General features: G+C 37.5%; 1 protein-coding gene across 1 annotated transcript; it reads right to left on the bottom strand.

The window, feature by feature from the left end:
- Positions 1-461: 461 nt before the first annotated feature.
- Positions 462-18,570, bottom strand: LOC144650813 (RUN and FYVE domain-containing protein 2-like). The gene is made up of 20 exons (XM_078510569.1): positions 18,271-18,570; positions 16,944-17,061; positions 15,676-15,777; positions 14,977-15,100; positions 14,250-14,323; positions 13,521-13,601; positions 12,687-12,756; positions 12,442-12,543; positions 10,956-11,005; positions 10,353-10,419; positions 9,736-9,786; positions 9,100-9,216; positions 7,239-7,336; positions 6,630-6,716; positions 5,646-5,775; positions 4,898-4,960; positions 3,606-3,637; positions 3,465-3,513; positions 2,120-2,197; positions 462-1,522 (listed from the first exon to the last, which is right to left on the bottom strand). Exons 1-20 carry the CDS (start codon positions 18,539-18,541, stop codon positions 1,388-1,390), a joined length of 1,899 nt encoding a protein of 632 aa, XP_078366695.1. The 5' UTR covers positions 18,542-18,570; the 3' UTR covers positions 462-1,387.
- Between the last annotated feature and the right edge of the window lie 605 nt (positions 18,571-19,175).

Raw genomic sequence — 19,175 nt, 5'->3', positions numbered from 1 at the left:
GTCTTGCCCAAGAACACAACGCAGCGCCCCGGCCAGGCCTCGAACCTGGGCCGTTCGACTCGGAGTCGAGCGCGCTAACCATTAGGCCACCGCGCTTCCCACCTCTATGGACTGGTTGAGCCATTAATTAAATAGATTCAAACATGGTTAAGTGGAGGTAATAAAAACATCCGAAGATATTTAAAATGTTGTCCGAAGGTCGTACGAATATTTCCGAACAGAGGCCACGTACTTGGTGCCAACCACACGAAGAGCGAGCTTTGTGGACGACATTGCGTCCCAATGTACACTTATTCGAATGAATTAAAGGAACTGTGTCACGGATTTCAGCGAAATTTAAGCATGGGCAATACTGTATTTGAATTCACTCTCACTCAGGGGAATACGTCCCATTTTAAGCAAGTCTTAGTTAAATCACACTAGGAGTTTCCAGATATTGATTATCCAATCATAAAACAGCCCCAGCACTCACGAATGTTTTATAATGACGTGCGTTCATAAGTCATGTTGCTAAGCAACGTCGGTTAGCAAAACCGCGGGCTCACAATATTTTTGGAAACAAACTGGTGCTTATTCCACCCGACTGAGCTACCACCAAATTTCAATTAATGTCTGCATTTCACTGGCTGTTGCAAGCAAAATTCTCGAGGAATTAAGTTTCATCACTTGAATGAATTAAAAAATCCCCACGTCTAAAGAGCACAGGTGAATAAAGCGCATGTTTCGTTTAGATTTAGGTTTAAATAATTGGTAAAAAATACTGGCGACACACTTTGAAATTGTCAAAATTTACAGTCAATTTAATTTAAAATTTAAGTCATTTGCGTTCTAATTGCAGTGAATATTTGTAAATTCTCTTAATTCTTCAATCAGTGTCATACCGCATTCCAGTCAGGACGTAGTGAAATAAAATGATTTCGTTATCTTAGAAAACGTGTCTGCTAAAACAAATTCTAAAGAAGAATTGTTTCTTGAATTCAAGGGTAAAAAGGTTAAAAGGTGCTTGCTGTACAGCTTGAGCTAAAAATGCTGCTTTTGGATAAGAATTATTCGTTTCTAATATCAAGAATTCTGCCCTCAGTATTGAGTTACGCTCGTACAGAGATCCACCGCTAAACAGTGTGTTATAAAGTGGCCTGGTGATAGGAGATCTGGAAACGTCTGAAATATTAACTCGCAGCTTGATTCCTAAAAAGACTACAAACTTATCATGACGTGAAAATTCTTCCTAAGATGAGTACATTCTCGTCAGCACTAGATAGTTCAAAGTTCAGCAGAAGTTTAAATTCGTCTACAAATTTTGCACTCTAAAGTGGATCCCCAAATCATCTGATCGCAACGCGCATGCACATCAACACATCCGCTGGCCATGTATCGCAGACTGCTGTCACCTCTGATACCTCTGCAGTAGAGTTGTGTAGCACGCGTCACACACGCGGACAGGCTTGGCCGAGGAAGGCAGGGGCATGGTGTAATCCGAACAGGAGTTGCAAAAGATACCACCGCAGTTACGACAATGATGCTGGAAGAAAAAAAATAACAAAAAAAACGCTTTGAGACACTACCATAAACGGGGAGAGCGAGTAACGCGTCGCAAAGGAGACCATTCAGCTCAGGCTTCAATGGAAACAGGGGGGTCAGGGATGGTGCAGTGGTGAGAGCGCTCGCCGCTCACCAATGTTACCCGATTCCCGCACCCGGCGTCATATGTGGGTTTAAAGTTTGTTGTTGTTCCCGCCCCGGCGTCATATGTGGGTTTTAAAGTTTGTTGTTGATTCCCGCACCCGGCGTCATATGTGGGTTAAGTTTGTTGTTGGTTCTCGTCCTTGCTCCGAGGTTTTTTCTCCGAGTTCTCCAGTTTTCCTCTCTCCTATAAAACCAACATTTCCAAATTCCAATTCGACCTGGATAGAGGACCCACATGAAAACCAGCTAGAGCTGATGTGGCCTAAAAATACTTTTAAAAATAGCAATTCAACATTACGCTAACAAAGACTTGTCTAGCTTGTTTAGCTACATGCAGCCTGCAAGAAAACTCTCTAAGGTAGTCGCTTGCTATATTTCTAGAAAAACAAACATAAAGGCTTAAAATGACAGGGCTACTAGTTACAACTGCTACCTTTCGTCTTGCCAAAGAAAATGGCTGATTGCACTGTTGACACTGGGCAGCATCCTTGTCTTCAGCCCACTTCTTTTCCTGGAAAATAAAGTGTAAAGACATAAGGAACCAGCATGAGATCAGGCCTTCCTTCACGGATCCGAGACAGATATCTGGAAACGAGAACTTCATGGCAGGTCAGAGTATAGTAGAACTCTAATATATAAACCCAACCAAAGTAATTAAATCAAATCCAAATCCTTATTAACGTGTCTTTCGTGTGTTTATATCGAACACGAATCTCAATGCAACGCAGCCTCCGACATACATAACTAAGCTCAAGATGCAACGAAACTCACGTTATAACGAGCTTTACGAAATAACAAACCTCACTTATAATACAACCCTAATTAAAGGCCCGTTTACACTGGCGATTTTTGTCGCGTAATTCGTTGCAACTTTACCGAAGTTTTATTAACTTTCCAACAGGTTCGAAACTCCTGCGATATCGCTGCGATAAAATCGCCATGGAAGCGCGTACACGCGCGTAAAAGAGCGGCGATTTCATGGCGATTCTATCACAGCAATATCGCAGGAGTTTCAAACTTGTTCGAAACTTGATGCAACTTCGGCGCGACAAAAATCACCAGTGTAAAGGGGCCCTATATAAGAAAGCCTAAAAAAACTGTTAAGCTACAACGGCTTTCAAGTGGAAAAAAAAATAGTGTATTATAAGTCAACTTTATGTTGATAATAAATATTTTTGGATAAAGTTGATATGCACAAACAGGTAAACACAAACGATATTATAGCCCGACGTTTCGGCGACCTCATGACGCCATTATCAAGGGTAAATTGAGAAAAATTAATTAAAAAAAAAAAAAAAAAAAAAAAAAAAAAAAAAAAAAAAAAAAAAAAAAAAAAAAAAAAAACACCCAACACGAACCTAAATGCGAAGTTCAAAGAGTTATTAATTAACTCTTTGAACTTCGCATTTAATTAATTCTTCTCAATTTACCCTTGATAATGGCGTCATGAGGTCGCCGAAACGTCGGGCTATAATACATGTATCGTTTGTATTTACCTGTTTGTGTATAACTAAATCACTGTTAATACAAAGTTGATATGATAGCGGAAATTATCAAGGGCAAGGTGTGTGTTACCTTCTGAAGCCGAAGGCTGAGAAAAATACCACAAACCGAGGCGTTAAAACGTTGCTTTTCATGCAAAACCGAGTCCACTCATCGCTTACCAGGCGGTCTACGGCAAACAGGGTTCTAAAACACTCGGATTTTCTCGTTTTGTTTTCGTCGTCGCGCCGTTATGTCGTCGTTGTATTCTCAGTGAATACATTGCGTGACATTACCTTCATAGACTGCGTGACTTCTTTCATTTCTTCAACCTTCTGCTGTGAACTAGACCAGAAAACGCTCAATGAGAGACAACAAAAACAGATCAAGGAACTACAAATTACTGAAGAAGAAAACTGAAAAACTCGTATACTTACTTGGATAAGTGAGAACCCATCTCTACAAGCGCCTGCAACAATAAGCACAAAAAGACGCATTACTGTACGGGTACTTTCACTTATTATTCAACAAGTCGCGCGCTGCCCTTTGTCATGTTTGATTCTGTCCTCATACAGTTCCTGCGATTCGTGGTTGGGTTCGTCCGGCCTTGTGCGCTGCATATCAGTTTTTCTTCTGCAGTGTGTTCGTTGACAATTTGTTGATTCGTTCCGCTGTCTTCGGATTCGTCTGATGCCACTCGCCTTCGGCCTCGTCGGCTAAGTTCAGGCGATTTCCGCGCGATGCGGATAATTGTTAAATATTCACACTTAATCTGCCTTCCTTTTGTTTTTGACAAACTTAATGAAGACCTAAAGTGCAGTTGTAGCATATCTTTAGCTTACCTTTGAACAGCACTTTTTGTATGCTTTACAATAACTTTGAAATCAGGTATCACTCGAGCTTATATTTCTAATCACTTTTCGGTTGCATAGCCTTACTTATTACCAGTCGCGTGCACGTATTCTTCACAAAATTCATTTAACGTATTTACTCGAATAAGCGCCGCCCCTGAATAAGCGCCGCCCTCCAATAAGCGCCGCATTCGGGACAAAAAAGTTAATAAGCGCCGCCCCCGAATAAGCGCCGCAGTATAAACAAAAGTAGCACAAAAAAGAAGCTCTGAAACGGCCTTGGAAATTCCCTTTACATAATAAGCGATGTTTCGCAGTTCAAAGTTATGTTTTACCGCTCGCCTATCAAAAATTCTAACAATACAAAGCCGTGAGCTTTGTCGGGACAGCAAGCGCGCAACTACTCTCTTTCGTAAAATACGAATCCTGACAATCAAAAGACCCTTATTTTAGTTACCGTAGAAGTTTCGTTTAGATGAGATTCTTTGCGGCGTCCAAATTTTAAATAAGCGCCGCCCTCGAATAAGCGCCGCACTTGTGGCGCGAAAAATTAAATAAGCGCCGCGGCGCTTATTCGAGTAAATACGGTAATAATAATAATAATTTCACACAACTGAGCAAGATTATAAACACAACTGGATAATTTTAACATTTCAATATTTAAAAAAGGTCAGTATTTCAATAAGTACTTTTGAAGTAACTTTTGTAGTATTTTTGAAGTTTATTTTTATGCATGCCATGAAGCATGCTTGAGGTGTGTTTTTGGTATAAGTTTAAGCATGTTTAAAGTACACTTCACTCAACCCCAATGTTCGCCAATTAATTTAATCTTTAACCAATACTAAAAACATCCAAGCAAGATCAAAGCAGTTACTCACCGTCTCCTGTTCTGAGTAGGACTTTTTTAACGACATGTATTTCTCGTGTAACACTTGGTATTCCTGGTGATCAAATAAGATCATAAGTAAAGTTTCTAAATAAAAACATAATAAACCCATTAGGTGAATGATAAATCTACGTCAACTATGCTTGCTATGGTTTCGTCGAAGTATAATCTTACAAAGAAGAGGTTAAGAGGAAATCCGCTAGGACTTCGAGTAGTTATTGGACAAAATTATGTACCAAAACTATTTACACCTGATTGCAAGCTTTTGTGTTACTGCTTCAAATATCTTATCGAAAGAAATCTTTTCTAACAACACCACACATCGAAAACACATTTTGAAGTTCCGCTGAATTCCACTGAATCGCTTAAGACGAATTTACAAAATGGCTACACGTGAGATTTTGCCTATACCTTGTGAACTTTGAAATTCATTTTCTCAGACTCTGATAAGAAATTGTTGTTGGTGTTAACACGGATAATTACTAACATCTTTACCTTTTATTAAGGGTAGGAAATAACGCAATAGGATTTAAATTATTCTGGAAATTGATTTTTGTCCAACTTTAATAAATATTACTCGACTTCCTAGTGGATTCCGTCTTAAACCGTGGCTGTTAACATGTAACATGTAGAGTGTGCATACAAGATAGTGTTTGAAGCTGGTCAACTGTTTTCAAAGCATATAGACCTGACTTTTCACGACACACACCTTTTTAAGTTGCTTTTTAAGTTTTAAATACCTTTTTGAGTTTTTCCAGTTGTTTTAATTCCATTTGCATTGCACCTATTCTTTCTTTATCTTTTACTGATTCTTCTTGTAGACTTGTCCGCCATTCACGCTCGATTTTGAGGTTAGTATCTAATGCAGTTCTGTAAGTATAAAGGGATGTCATTCAACTGGAAATGCCGAGAAGCCATTTACACGTGTAATGCTTTCAAGGGCTTTATTTTCATACCCTTAACGTTACATTATTACTAAAAACCTTTCAGTTTGTAATTGGGCGTTTTGGGATTGTTCTGCCTTAAAGATGAATTCCAGTCCGTACTGCGCAATCTCGGCTACAATGTTTATGTGAGCCCACACGAAGGAATGTTTACAAGCAAAACTAAAATTTCCGCGACAAACTTACCTTTTTCTTCATTATCGAAACGAACTGTAATGGCGGACTTAAAAACTTCATGTATGCTGTCACCGAAGTGTAACGTTTCAACGAATTCAAAACAAAAACGACAACAAACCCCGAGTCTGCGCAGTAAGGACTGGAAATCAGCTTTAAGCGTACATGTATATAACTCGAAAATCGTGTTCCACCTTTCGGTGGAACTACCCAATTTTATAAGGTTATGTAACACCTCAGACTTCAAAAAGCACATCAGCAAAGCCAATTCATAAAGCATGTAAATGTCAATTTTTATAATTAGTTAATATAAGTCAATTTTAAATATGTAAATAACAATTTCTATTTGAATTTTTCGTTATCAAATATTTTGTTCTCGGAAATATTAGCTTGTCAAGCTACTCTAAATTCGAGTTTAAATAAAGTTTGAAAAAGGAAATTTGAAACTAAAAGGCTCAAAACCATATTTAAAACTTATTTTATCCCTCAAAGGGGCTCAAACAAATCTCCTGTATTGCTGCCACGCGCGAGGACACAATGCGACCCACATGATAGATTTGGCTAACACATAAAAAAGTTTATACGATAAGATATAAAAGGCTTTACCTTTCACTTTCACTGTCCGCCAGTTTATTATTCAACTGATCAACCACGTTTTCCGCTTCAGTCTTCTTTGACGAGACTTCACTCAGGCTAAAAAGAACGCAAACACAGATGGGAATCACTTTACATCAGCTGCAACCATTTGTTCAATTATATGTATTTCAACTTCTCCACAAGACATCGTATAGTTGCAAGGTGTAAACATATTTGAAAGTCACCAGACACTTACAAGAAGCTATCAATTCCTTCTGGTTTCTGATGTTAGTACCATGCAGTTTGTAATGATATCCACGCGTGTGATATCATTTTTGACCAATCAGCTCGCAGAGTTTGCCGTGTTTCAATGCTCAATGAGCCAAAGTTAAACATCTCCGGATCTTCCTCGGCAATCTTCGGTAATCTTCGGAACTTTTCGGAAAAAGTTCGGAAAATGTTCGGAAACATTCGTACCACCTTCGGACAACATTTTGAAAATCTTCGGAAATCTTCGGAAAATCGTCACAAACCTCGTTATTAGTAGGTTTATATAATAAACAAAATAATGTATGGTTGCTTGGAGATATGAAATTTCTCTTCCCGTGTTCAATATACACTGTACGTTTATTTTCGTACCTGTTTTCAAGCTCCTTGGTATGACCAATCATTCTTGCGCATTTCTCCTCCAGTTCTGTCCACTTGTTCATGTGGTCCTTAGTTGATGACTCACTCACCTGCAACAGGACAGCTAAATTAACGGAATTGTTGGACAAGCCTGCTACATGACGCTCTTAAATTCGTCTGCGTAGGAAGCTTCTGTTAAACACGGTTGCTTTCTAAGCTAAGTACTGCTCAAAGGTAAGTGGCAACTTTCACAAGCGGTGTCAGTGACGTGTCGGAGAACGTGTCTTGCTTCTTGCAATAATTATCCCTGAGCTGACAATGCCTGATCAGCGGGTAAAATTTATCTAGCAAGAATATTTTGTATTTCATGAAACGGTGATTTCAATGGTAGTGGCACTGAGATAAAAACTGTAAGGAAAAACTTTTAAAAAACCATTTACTTTTCTCCCTTCCTCCCTTGAAGGAGCTACGTCACGAGGAATTGGCGGATTTTTCGGTTCAAACTGCTCTGAAATTAGTGGTAGGCAACAGGACCCATGAAAAACATTATATTTGAATATCCTAAGGAAGATATAATCTTAACTTGCGGATAAACTTCGGCTATAAATATCGATTTTTTTTAAGACACGCTGAAACAACTTGAAACGTTTAGCCCCAATTTTTCAAGTTGCAATCCATTCCCATCCGAGCCATCTGCTGCTAAAGACGCTTGTTAGCAGTTTCAGTGCTCTAATATAACAATTGACAATAAAAATCTCGATGACTTGGTAAGTGCAGAATGCAATATGGAACAATTGAAAGTATGATGTTTTATATATGTTCGTGTTTATTTGCTTTATTTTACTTTCGGAAAAACTGTTCACAGGCTACTTGTATTCTTTCCCAGGTGTTCCTTACGCTAATCTTTGCAAACGTATCACGACACTTTTGTTCGTTTGTAACAAAATACTTTTGTCTTCCTTGAAAATGCGATAACATGAAACTTTTGTTTTTTGTTTGTTTTACGGCGGCATCGATGACATTTGTTTAATTTAATTAAGTTACGGTTTAGACTGCACGAAAGACCATTTATCAAAAACTAAAGAAACAAATCTAATCAAAAAACATATTTTTCGACAGGTTTTTTAAAACGCAGTACAGCTAGGATATTTGTTTCCTGGCTATCAGGTGTTCACGCCGAAAATCCCGGTGCAAGTTTTTGCATACCTAATTACGAAAGCGATGTGAAAGTCTCAAAATCTAATTTAATTAATTTTCGGTTTTTACTTGGCGCCAAGAAGTCTGCAGGAAGCCTACCGCAAACACGCAATACAAGCGATGTTCATGATAGTTCCAGAAAACAACGTAGACTAATCTGCGCATGCGTTTGGTGTAAATTACGTTGAGTAGTACCACAAGGAGAGCAAAGGGTTTTCTGAAACAAATATATACGTTTGAGATCTTCATATGAAAGTAACGTAGATGTGCTCCAGGTTTTACCTAGGGGTACGGTCAGGTGCTCCCCACCCCCACCCCCTTCACAAGAAAAATATTAAAGTTTACACCATAGCGCTTTAGGGGTTTAGGGGTTTAGCGGACGACAGCCCCAACAATAGCCCCAACAACCATCACAATAGTGCATTCTGCACTAAAAATGGACCATTATTTTTAGACACAAATATCAATTTTGGCTGTTCAAAAATATGTTAAAATCCGTGACAAAGTCCCTTTAACCTTGGATGCTATTATTTCTTAATTTTTTACACGGGGTTTGTCACTTCCTTATAGTTAATGAGGAAAAGAGATACTTTATTTAGTCAACTATTGGCACCACACTGGTTTTAAAAGTGACGAGCAGTTACTAAAGATAAATTCATTAGAAGTTTCAAGTAACCTGTAACTTGTTGTGAAGTTCAAGATTGAGTTTCTTGACATCGTCCAGCTGTCTTCGTAAAGAGATCAATGTGTCTTGTTTATCATGTATGTCCTTCTCAAGCAGCCGCATGGCAACCTGGGAAAGAATCAGATCAGAAACGAATGACAAGGAGTAATAATTAAAAACCCGAAAATAACCAACGATAGATTTGACTGACGATGATAAAGACGGATCACGAATGTGAAATTTAAAAAAAAAAACTTGCCAATTTTTTCAAGATGCGTTTTCCGTGACGTAGCTTCTTTAATTTTGACAGAGGCTTTCAACAGTTGACACGAATCTAACGTAAGAGGACTTTAAAGAGTTAAACACATTCCAAGGAGAGAGCAAATCAACCTCTTAGACTTACGTACTTTGAAATTGTACCTCAGTCAATGCCAACCATCCTTGCTTAGTTATGAGTAATTACTACTCTCCTGCATGGCATTAGTTTTCCCAACTAAGCGAATAGTGTTTTTCCCTTTTGAAGAGAATCTCTTCCAAGCTTTTGATTATTAAAGGCCCAGCAATGGACAAACAACGTATTTCTAACAACAAGCTTGTTTCAGAGTGTTGTGTCGTTTAAATAGAATGTAACATGCATGGAGAACTTACTTCACTTTCTTCTTTCATGCTCCTTGCTAACTCAAGTTCTTTTTCTGTTTCCTAGAAGTACATCACAAATTCACAAACTTCCCTGCATTGGTACTATAATATTTCGACCATTTCTCTCCACTATTTTGTTCACCTGGCCCCAGTTGTTCAAAAGTCGAATAAATATGCAGTCAGTGATTTACCATTAAATCGCTATTCAATGGATAGAGCAGTACAAATAGTTGTGTTAACATTTACCAATGGATGGTGATTTATCCTGTGTTTAGCACTTATGTCTAGGATTGAACGCAAGTATTGTTTTATGAGTACTTCATGTTTGACTGTGTTATTTGACATTTCCATATTACTTCATATTTGACAGATTTTGGTGTGTTTTGGTGAACTTTTATTAATGAGGACACTTTGTGACGCCTGTCATGAGGTGCGTGCATCTCATTAGCGTTCAATCCTGGACATATCTGGTGTTTAGCGTTATCCACCGCCCCTTTAAGCAACTGGGCCCAGGTAATTATCCGCTCTGCAACGTTGTTAAAGAAAGATATTTAGCGACAAAAAATATTTTATTCAATATTGAGGGATGTGATTGTTGAATTAGTCAAAGCTTGACTTCTTTCTACCTTCCTCAGTTGTATTTCTGTATCCAGCTGCTTTCTAATTACGTTGTACATGTCATTCAAACCTTCCCTGCAAAAACAAAACAATAATATGGGTATAAGCCGCACCTTTTTGCTGAAATTTTGGGCTCAAAATGGTGGGTGCAGCGTAACTACGAGACCATTGCTTTTCGGAGGGTAAATTTCCTAGTTTGCAGTCAGAAAAAAAAAAAAAAAAAAAAACCTTAAATAAACATTTAACATTTTGAAAACTGTTGTTGCCGATCATTGCTTTTGGTAAAAGTTCTGGCTCCTAAAGTAGTCGTGAATGACCGCTAATGCCTCGGTTTTCAGGTTCAAAACCCAAATTGTTCCTCACTAGTTCTTTCAAATGATTTTTTCCACTTTGTTTGAGCAGCTTAACTCGAACTAACATGGATTCACAAGTTTTTACGGTAATAACTGCAATATTATATTGTTGAAAAACAATCAGCGCCAGGACAAAAATGTGTAAGAATGGTACTTTTAACCTGGCCTTATTTACAGGTGAAATATTTAAAAGAGAAAATCCGGAACAACGTTAAGTTTCTTTTTCTCAGGAAGTCAAGCTCTCCCATTTACATGTACCTTGATTTTTGATAGGTTTCCCTCTCTACATCAATATCAGCTTGTGCAAGCTGGAAATGAAATGCAACAAAATAAATACGTCAAAATTAATGGGTTACAGTACATTTCAGAAATAAGATCCTTGTCCTGTGTAAGTGGATACCCCAACCCCCAGCCCCTCCCTGCTTATAAGCCTCTTCTGCCTGCAACGAACACAAAAATCAGCCCCCATCTAACTTTTTCACATTAACTTACGAATGTCCTCACTGAAAATTGTACTTCTAACAAGCTCAGACAAAGGATAATTCTGCAAAAGGAGTGCAGTTTAAAACGTTTAAGAGGAAATCCGCCAAGACTTCGAGTAGTTATTGGACAAAATTATGTACCAAAACTATTTACACCTGATTGCAAGCTTTTGTGTTACTGCTTCAAATATCTTATCGAAAGAAATCTTTTCTAACAACACCACACATCGAAAACACATTTTGAAGTTCCGCTGAATTCCACTGAATTGCTTAAAAGATGTAAGCTTTTGCCCATAGCTTGTGAACTTTAAATATCATTTTCTCAGACTCTGATAAGAAATTGTTGTACCAGAATTATTTCTACCTTATTGCAAACTTTTTTGTTACTGCTTCAAATATCTTATCAAAAGAAATCTTTTCTAACAACACCACACATCGAAAACACATTTTGAAGTTCCGCTGAATTCCACTGAATCGCTTAAGACGACTTCACAAAATGGCTACACGTGAGATTTTTCCCATACCTTGTAAACTTTGAAATTCATTTTCTCAGACTCTGATAAGAAATTGTTGTTGGTGTTATCACGGATAATTACTTACATCTTTACCTTTTATTAAGGGTAGGAAATAACGCAATAGGATTTAAATTATTCTGGAAATTGATTTTTGTCCAACTTTAATAAATATTACTCGACTTCCTAGTGGATTCCGTCTTAATTGGAATGTTTTTTTTTAATAATTATATCGCTCATCAAAACTTTTAAGTCATTACATGAACTTGTCAGCCTATTTTCAGAAGATTTTTATGTACTTCTATATATATAAGCCATCTATAAGCCGTCCACACATAAGCTTCCCCAGCAGTATCTTTTTGGAATTAGTTCAGTGTACCAAACCACAAAAAAGAGATTCCATTACTTTTTAACAACTCTGTGTTTTACAAATATAATAAATTGGCCATTTTCACACTAGAGATGGACAAATCGCCTTAGTGTGAAAAACGGGACAGACACAAATTTAAATGTACAAGTCGTCTGAATTTGTCCGTCGATTTTGGCCGTCTAGGAAGACAATTTTTTGAGCAGTCGACTTGGTCGTCTAGACAGACAAGTCGTCTAAAAGCCGTCTTAAATTCACACTAGACGAACAAATCGTCAGATGACATACTTGTCCGTCTAGACGATTTGTCCGTCTTCTAGTGTGAAAATGGCTATGTACATTGTACAGTGTAACTCAAATTGGGGATACATGTAAGTACTCACTTGCAGTTTTCTAGTGCTGACTTCATTCATTTGGTTATTTGCATCCTGTAAAATGTCTCTCTCTTGCATGAGCTGCACTATCTGCTCTGTACATGATGTAAGCTGCAGATTAAATAAATTGACAAAATAAAATAATATTATTTAATATTTTATAAGGTAAATGTAGCTGTTGAACAGATAAACTGAGCATACACCCACCAGCTAATTAGTTAATTAAATAACAGTAACAACAAATTACAATGTACCTGTGTAGAAAGGTCGTCATTTGTCATTTTCATATTCTTTAACTTTGACTGCAAAGTACTAACTGTGGAACTAAATAGAGTTACAAAATCAGTTATAATAAATATACACATAATTATAAAATGTAATTTATTTACCCATTATACAGAAGAGCCCAGGAGCTCGTTAAGATGTTGATGTGCATCCTAGATAAAAATTAATGTACATTAGCTAGTACCTCAAACATTTATTTTTTTTTTACTTTCTCAACACTCTTTTTGTAACTTTACAGGACTAGCATCATTCAACAGTAATTAAAAAAGTGCTAGACCATTACTTTTAGGTTTCTAAGTATAAAATAGTAAATAATTTTTTTTTTTTAGATTTGGATAGTTCCATATATAGGTTGACGACCAATATACTGTGGGATACAGACTGCGTTTCCCTTCTGACAATTTATGGGATGCATTCTTTGTGGGAGGCGTGGTGGCCTAATGGTTCATGCGCCAAACTCTGGATCATGTACTCCAGAATCGAGCCCTGGCCGGGGTCACTGTGTTGTGTTCTCGGGCAAGACATATGTACACTCACATAGTTCCTCTCTCCACCCAGGTGTATAAATGGGTACCGGCAAAGTAAGGCTGGGGGGTACCCTGCGATGAACTAGCACCCCATTCAGGGGTGAGTAGAAATATTCCTAGCCGCTTAATGCTACAGAAACCGGGATAAGCTCCAGCAGTATTGGCCGCATGGCTCGAGGCTTCCCTTATTCTTTGTGGGCCGTAATATAGAATGTGGTCCATAACATTGACCAATAGTAAAACACATACCACCTGGGAGATGGTATGTAGACCTACCTTAAGTTTCTATTTATTTCCTCTAAGTAGGCCTTTTGATCCATAAGAACACTTAAATCACTGCCTTCATTTTCATCAGTCCTGGAAGAAAAAAAAAAAGTCTTACAATAGGCGCAATTATCAGCTGCTGTTCTCAGGAAGGAACAAACTTAGCAGCAAGTAATCAGGTCTAGTCTTACAAGTGTACAGTAGGATCCTGCTGAAGTCTGGAAAACTCAAGGGGAACAAAACATTGAAGATAGTCTGTTGTAAGTATTACATATCTGTAAGTGTACATACAGCAGTATAAAATGAAATCTCAACATATTATGTTGAGATTTCATAGGTGGCAGAGCAGGGGGGGGGGGGGCTGTGGCTGTACCTAACACCACCCCCACCTCCAACAAAAATTTGGGGGGCTCAGCCCCCTCCTTTTGGTGCCAAGAATATTGCAAGTGCAGCGTAAAATTGGTTTGTCAAGATTCACATCTTTGAAACTTACTTGAAAGTCTTTATTCGTATGACCTTCGAAAACAATTGGGAGAATCTTCAGAAAATCTTCAATCAAAAAATAAAAAAGTTGCTCCAAATATGAGAACCACCCCGCCACCTCTGGATTTATAACCCCATACACATGTAATCTGTACATGATAACTTACAATATAAATTTATGGCTTACTCAATGTGGAGTTATATCCAGGTGGAGTTACCGGTACCTGTACATGTGTCTTCCACTTAATAATCACTTACTTTTTATTATCCTCTGGTGATTTTTCCAAATAGTTTCCATCCTTGAGATACAAACTAAGGTCCAAGACTGATGACTGGAATTCAGAAAAAAAAAACATTTGATCTCAAGTAACAAATTTCCAAGAGAAATTGATCAGGAGACTTATTTTATCTGCAGGCCTAACAGAATTCCCAGTGAAAACCAAAGATTTCCAAACTAAGACTTCTGAAAATGCCACTAATGATAAATTTCTAAATATTTTATTTACCTACATGTAGTACCACAATGATTGTTCAGAATCAGCAAAAGACAGCCCTCCCCCAGGGTATCTCCCTTCAAATCAAAGAATGTATGTGGACTTGAATATTGAATTCATTGTAAAGGTCTCCGCACACATGGGGTCAAGACGCAGCCTGTACATGTTGCAGCAACATGAAGCAGCGACAAAATCATGTGTTGTTCACACCGAGGGGACATGAAGCAGGGACAAAATCTGTAAAATCACAATGTGTACACACGCAGGAAAATGTAGCGGGACTTGTTGCAGCAATTTGTCCCCGTCTCACATTAAGGGCTTAAAAGCGCAAAATATTATTTAAGAATCATACAATGTACATGTATATGTGGCTGTGTACAAACTGGTCAATGGGCCCATCTTGGGCCCACAGGCACAAGACATTAAATTTTACCATGAAATATATATGTTTGCACTGTAACTAAACTGGAACAGTTGGCCTTTTCACTTACCCAGACATCAAGGCTGTCTCCCTTTAAATCAAAATTACAATCAATTATGTTAAGCCCAACAAGCAGCCCAGATATCACTCCACCTTCCTCCTGCATTAACACGGCATGAGGGTCATACCATTCTCTGAAAAAAAAAAAACATACACGTGTAATGTACATATACACTGACGATAATTTTATGCTTAAACAGCAATATTGTAGCTTTGTATTGTAGTCAGTAATGCGTTCCAGACCTATGTCTTTCAGACTTACTGTGAATTTTCCCTAAGCACCTTAATTTTTCATGACCAAACATAAAAAAATTAAGGTGAACAAATTTGTCAGTAAATTCAATTACATGAACATGTACTTAAAGCATTTTCTCTGTACAGTAGAACCCTGGAACTCGAACGCGGATACCGTACCAGTAACACGAACAACCCCGCTACAATGTAACTCGAACAAACTTCCATTTCCCTTGGATTTGAACCCACCTTTCAGTTTTATTCAATTGACCCCATTAACTCGAAACCCCGCTAACTCGAACTGTTTGTCGTTTCCCTTCAGAGTTCGAGTTACCAGGGTTCTACTGTTAGTATTAGAATATTTGATAACCTGTCTGGGGGACCTGGGGTTCTAACTGTATTCAGGGGATTTCTGTTAACAATGTAGATAGAGGAGTTCTTTGGTTGGTACAATGAAGATTATACATGGACTTACCGAAGAAGTTCTTTGCTCTCTACCATTATCATAATGTATTCAGCTAGTTTCTTTTGCATAAGTGCTAATCTAACCCACGCTCTTCCTTTACCATGATTAGTTCTAAAGGAAGAAAAAAATAAGAAAAAAATATAAAATCAGTGATAACATGTACAGTACCACTCAGGAATTTGTTCTCCACTGCATACGCAGCTTATATGCATCTATATCCATATGCATACATTATAATTTATATGCATATATTACTATGTTCTTATTATTGATATAATTAAAACTCAAAGTACAAATTAAAAAAAGGTTTAACTAAAATATCAGTAATGCTTGGTTTGGAAAAGATTAAACTGACAATTATTTTGATCTGTTATTGTTTTCTAGCTAGTCTAGATTGTACATGTAGACAATGCCTAAATAGTAAGAGGTATGTCATTAAAGAAATAATTTCTTTAATGACACACCTCGTACTTGTTCATTGTCAGTGGTGTAAGATAGGAATGAACATTTATTCGTTTGTCTCACGATAGAATCACTTTGAGGTGTTCATCGCGACATTTTGACTGCAATACTGCTAGTCTTCATCAGGCGATGAGGTTGATTGTTTAGGCTTACCTAGAGGGGGACAGGGGGAGGGCGCAGTTGCCCCTGCCAAGAAAACTAAATTTCTATCATAGTGTTTGATTTTGCTGGGTACTTCATGTAGCTATATTGGAGTTTGCCCCCGCAGCAGAGTTTCCCCCTTGCAGACAAAGAATCCTAAGTACAGCCCTGTTATTGGTTTGCTGCTATTGGTGCATTTCAATTCTTCTTATTATACTGACTGATTTCACTTTTATCGAACACCCAAGAAACTCACTTATTGTATTATGCTAAAGATGATTTCCAGTCTGTACTGCACAATCTCCATCTGCAATGTTTTTGAGTCTCACACGAAGGAATGTTTACTAACAAAAATAACAATTTCGGGGCACAACATATCTTTTTCTTCATTATTAGCACCAGATACCCTTGCAAAACAATAACAACGAGTAGAAGTACCTCAACGCTATTCCAAACCAACATTTCAGCTCACTGAGCATTTTAGAACAAAACGACCCATAATGGTGGACTAAAAAACTTCATGTACGCTGTTACCAAAGTGTAGTGGATCAACGAATTAAAAACAAAATTGAAAACGAAACCCAAGACAGCGCAGTACGGACTGAAAATCAGCTTTAAGCCTGAATAGGGCTAATAATTTGAAAGGAAAAAACCTTCAAAGTATATACACATACCTGACATTAGGAAGATTCTGAACACTCTTTACAATCTCTGATGAATCAGGAGCAACATGCTCTAGTGCTTCTAGTGGTCCCCAATAATCCTTCCGATGACCAAGAATATTACGTTTCACTTCAAACAAGAAACACAAGAGTCAAATAAATACAATTTCAGAATATGTACTTTGCTCCAGATGAATCACTGGTTCTGACATTAGTGACCTTCAGATTGGACTACGAGTACGAGATTGAGTATGTGTACGAGTTTTCAAACCGAATTCGTGTGCCTCCTATAATCACTTATCACACCAATCTTATCCCTAACGTTTATTTATGTGTTAGTCAGCAACAGGGAAGTAATTATAATTTGGGGAATACAACCGCGTCGAAATTCCAAAGTGGTACTCATACTCAATCTCATAGTCAAATCTGAAGGTAGCTATTAACTTGCATTGGAGTACTCAACCAGGCTAGGAGTATTTCTACAATGTACCAGTACTTCCTGGAATTGTCTGCTAGTCATGTGCAGGCAACTCCATCCTTAGAAGCATTTTCGTCAGTTTGATTGGTGTAAGAGAGGTGCTATGAATTATTGAGAAACAAATCATCTTGTATGGACGTTTATGCCCCATTACATGTAGCAATACATATTACAGATCTTTCTTCTTTATTTATTAAGAATTATTCAAATTTATATTGTTTTAAAAATTATTCAAATTTTTCAACTGAGCAAACAAAAAACTGGAAAACTTAGATAAAATAAAAACTGGGGAAAATTTCCCAAAAGATCAATAATTTTTTTAACTAGTGGAAACCAAATTTCTAGTTGCAAAAATCTATAGCAGTCATACAAGTGGCCATAAATTGATATCTATGATACATTTGAATTTAAATTCAGGAACATTATTAAATGTGCCTGCATTAAAATTCATCTTTTCTTAACCTTTGAATTAAAATAAGATAACGTTTATGACAATTCTGAATGTTCATTCATTATTGAAACTCGTCACATTGTTGTGGCAAAAAAAATGATCAGCCAAAAAACTTTTATAAATTATTATAACTAATAACAATTCCTAGGGATACGGAAATGTTGGAAAATAGTCTCTTTCAGCGAAGACATTCAAACTTATTTAATATAGCTACTGAATAAAACGAAGTGAGATTGAATGTTAAATAATATAAGTCATGTGACAGCCACGTCTTAGCACGAATGTTATGTTTTGTTTCCTAACTTCCTTTAAACATTTTTTCCAAAGGAAGTAAGTTTCAATCTTTCTACTATTTCAAAAATTACTTTAAAAAGAGCTTCAATAAAAACATTGGCTCAATTCCCACTTACGTTTTAATCCATGTCGTAAAATGCTTTCGAGCACAACAAAAAACTGTTGAAAGGGTTCGAAAGGCTCGTCTCCAATAACTCTTCCAAGTTTTAGCGCGGAATCGATGAGATTTTTAATGCAAAGGTTTGCGATGTTCAAGAGATTTAATCTCTCCACTTTCCATTGAGCATCTCTCTTTGTGTCTGGCGGTGCACTAGCGCTGAATGTCCTCACAAGAAGCTTTCCAAAGTTTAGCTCTGTCTCCTCTTCTTCCAAGCTCGCCGACGCCATTTTGTTTTTCTTTGTTGTAAGCCGCTGACCGGACGTGATAGTTGACGCACTACACGGTGACGTTTGTCACGAAAGAGGTCACGGTTCGATAAATTCAAGACTCTGTGAATACGAGCAGAAGTCCATAATTCTAAGGCCCCGTCCACACTGACCCGGGTAAATTTGAAAACGGAGAAATTTGAAAATGCCGCGTAAAATGTTTTTCATCCACATTAACCCGGGTAAATTTGAAAACGATAAGCTTCATTGGTGAGCGTTTTTGAAAAGCTCCGTTTCCGGTGACCGAAAACGCCGTTTCAGTGTGGACGGCTGGCCTAACCGGGAAAAAAAAAAGATGCGTTTAAAAATTTACTTCTGATACGAGTCAACATCCTTACAGTTTATCAAAATAAAACCCTAAAGGTTAATGTAACTTTCCCCTCTCAATTAAAAAGAAAAGATCTAATTACCGTACAGTAGTTCTGATTATGTTTGCTTCTGTCTGTGTAAACTTTTGAGAGGGGCTTCAAATTCACAATTGTGAATGAAATAAAATTGTTTCTTATGAAACAACACACAATTTCCCAAAAATACGACGGCATACCAATAACTTATAAATAGATCGCTAGCGGCTTTTACACCCCGCACACCCTCT

This window comes from Oculina patagonica, chromosome 4 (assembly GCF_052425735.1).
Source record: "Oculina patagonica isolate OP01 chromosome 4, crgOcupat, whole genome shotgun sequence".
NCBI classification, from domain to species: domain Eukaryota; kingdom Metazoa; phylum Cnidaria; class Anthozoa; order Scleractinia; family Oculinidae; genus Oculina; species Oculina patagonica.
The sequence above is the reverse complement of the archived record's forward strand: the minus strand, read 5'-3'. Positions and strand labels throughout refer to the sequence as shown.

Excerpts from the sequence above, each read along its gene's own strand:
- LOC144650813 (XM_078510569.1), bottom strand. The coding sequence starts at position 18,541 with ATGGCGTCGGCGAGCTTGGAAGAAGAGGAGACAGAGCTAAACTTTGGA. Across the intron at positions 12,544-12,686 it reads ATGACGACCTTTCTACACAG|CTTACATCATGTACAGAGCA; the intron begins GTACATTGTAAT and ends TTTAATCTGCAG. Across the intron at positions 4,961-5,645 it reads AACTGGAAAAACTCAAAAAG|GAATACCAAGTGTTACACGA; the intron begins GTATTTAAAACT and ends TTTGATCACCAG.